This window comes from Octopus bimaculoides, chromosome 22 (assembly GCF_001194135.2).
Source record: "Octopus bimaculoides isolate UCB-OBI-ISO-001 chromosome 22, ASM119413v2, whole genome shotgun sequence".
NCBI classification, from domain to species: Eukaryota; Metazoa; Mollusca; class Cephalopoda; order Octopoda; family Octopodidae; genus Octopus; species Octopus bimaculoides.
The window spans coordinates 16,495,841-16,497,069 of record NC_069002.1 but is presented as its reverse complement, the minus strand read 5'-3'; the positions used below and the strand labels follow the sequence as shown (position 1 = coordinate 16,497,069).

At 34.5% G+C, this 1,229-nt stretch overlaps 1 protein-coding gene across 2 annotated transcripts in view; it reads right to left on the bottom strand.

The window, feature by feature from the left end:
- LOC106872175 (delta-1-pyrroline-5-carboxylate synthase) overlaps nt 1–1,229 on the bottom strand; it is a 56,543-nt gene that overhangs the window by 10,806 nt on the left and 44,508 nt on the right. For both annotated transcript variants that reach the window (XM_014919065.1, XM_052975706.1), the window contains one exon: nt 853–990. In XM_014919065.1, coding sequence (XP_014774551.1) covers nt 853–990 — 138 coding nt within the window. The remainder of the gene's footprint in view (nt 1–852; nt 991–1,229) is intronic.

Below are 1,229 nucleotides of genomic sequence, written 5' to 3'. Positions count from 1 at the left end.
ATACATTAAGAAGGATTAGATCAGTCACCACCTGATACATTAAGAAGGATTAGATCAGTCACCACCTGATACATTAAGAAGGATTAGATCAGTCACTGCTTGATATAATAAGAAGGATTAGATTAGTCATCCCTGAGACATTAAGAAGGATTTGATCAGTCACCACCTGATACATTAAGAAGGATTAGATCAGTCACCACCTGATACATTAAGAAGGATTAGATCAGTCACCACCTGATACATTAAGAAGGATTAGATTAGTCACTGCTTGATATAATAAGAAGGATTAGATTAGTCACTGCCTGATATATCATCACATTTCATAATTTGGTTGAGTGTTGATTCAGTGGAAATATTTGTCGTTGATCTTCTTTTCAATCATTACAGCACAAAGTAATTAACACAAAACAATTAGTACAATGTAACACTGTGTATATATATATATATATATATATATATATTTACAGTATAATATTGTGTGTGTGTTTGTGACTTCCCATCTATGTCTTGACATCGTTTACACACATAAATCATTAAAAAAAAGCCATGAAATTCATTATTTTTAATTAAGTTGTTAATTAATACAAAGTGCCAGCACTTGTAACTCCGTTGGAGTTTTAGGGTTACCTTGACCTAAACTCCTCATATCTTCTATATATACACTCATATACAAACATACCAGGAGTCCCATATATAAGGTAACATTAAGCAATATATTAAGGTTTAAAACATGTAAAATAATTGAAGGCATACGCATAAACATTCAAGTACATATATGGAAAAACACACACATGCAGATGACCATATACCCCATCCCCTGAGAAATATGCAAGGAAATGCTTCAATACTTACAAGCGACACTGTCTCCTTTGGTACGTAAGGTTCCAGTGCATCTTGCACCAATTCTTGTAAAAGTTTGTTACTATTTGAAGCTTCTTTGCCACCTTTTAACAACAATCCATTGGCACTGGCAATGGCAAGAGCTGCAACCTAAAAGACATTTCCAAAATATAATGACATAAATAAAACAGTACAACAGGTTTGTGTAAATGCACATGGCCTAGTAGTTAGGGTGCTGTGCTCATAATCATAAGATTGTGGTTTCAATTCCTGGACTGGGTGGTGTGTTGTGTTCCTGAGCAAAACACATCATCTCGCATTGCTATGCAGTCACTTCGACACCTGATGTGTGGCTCACAGAACAAACATTTGATCACTATAAAAACATC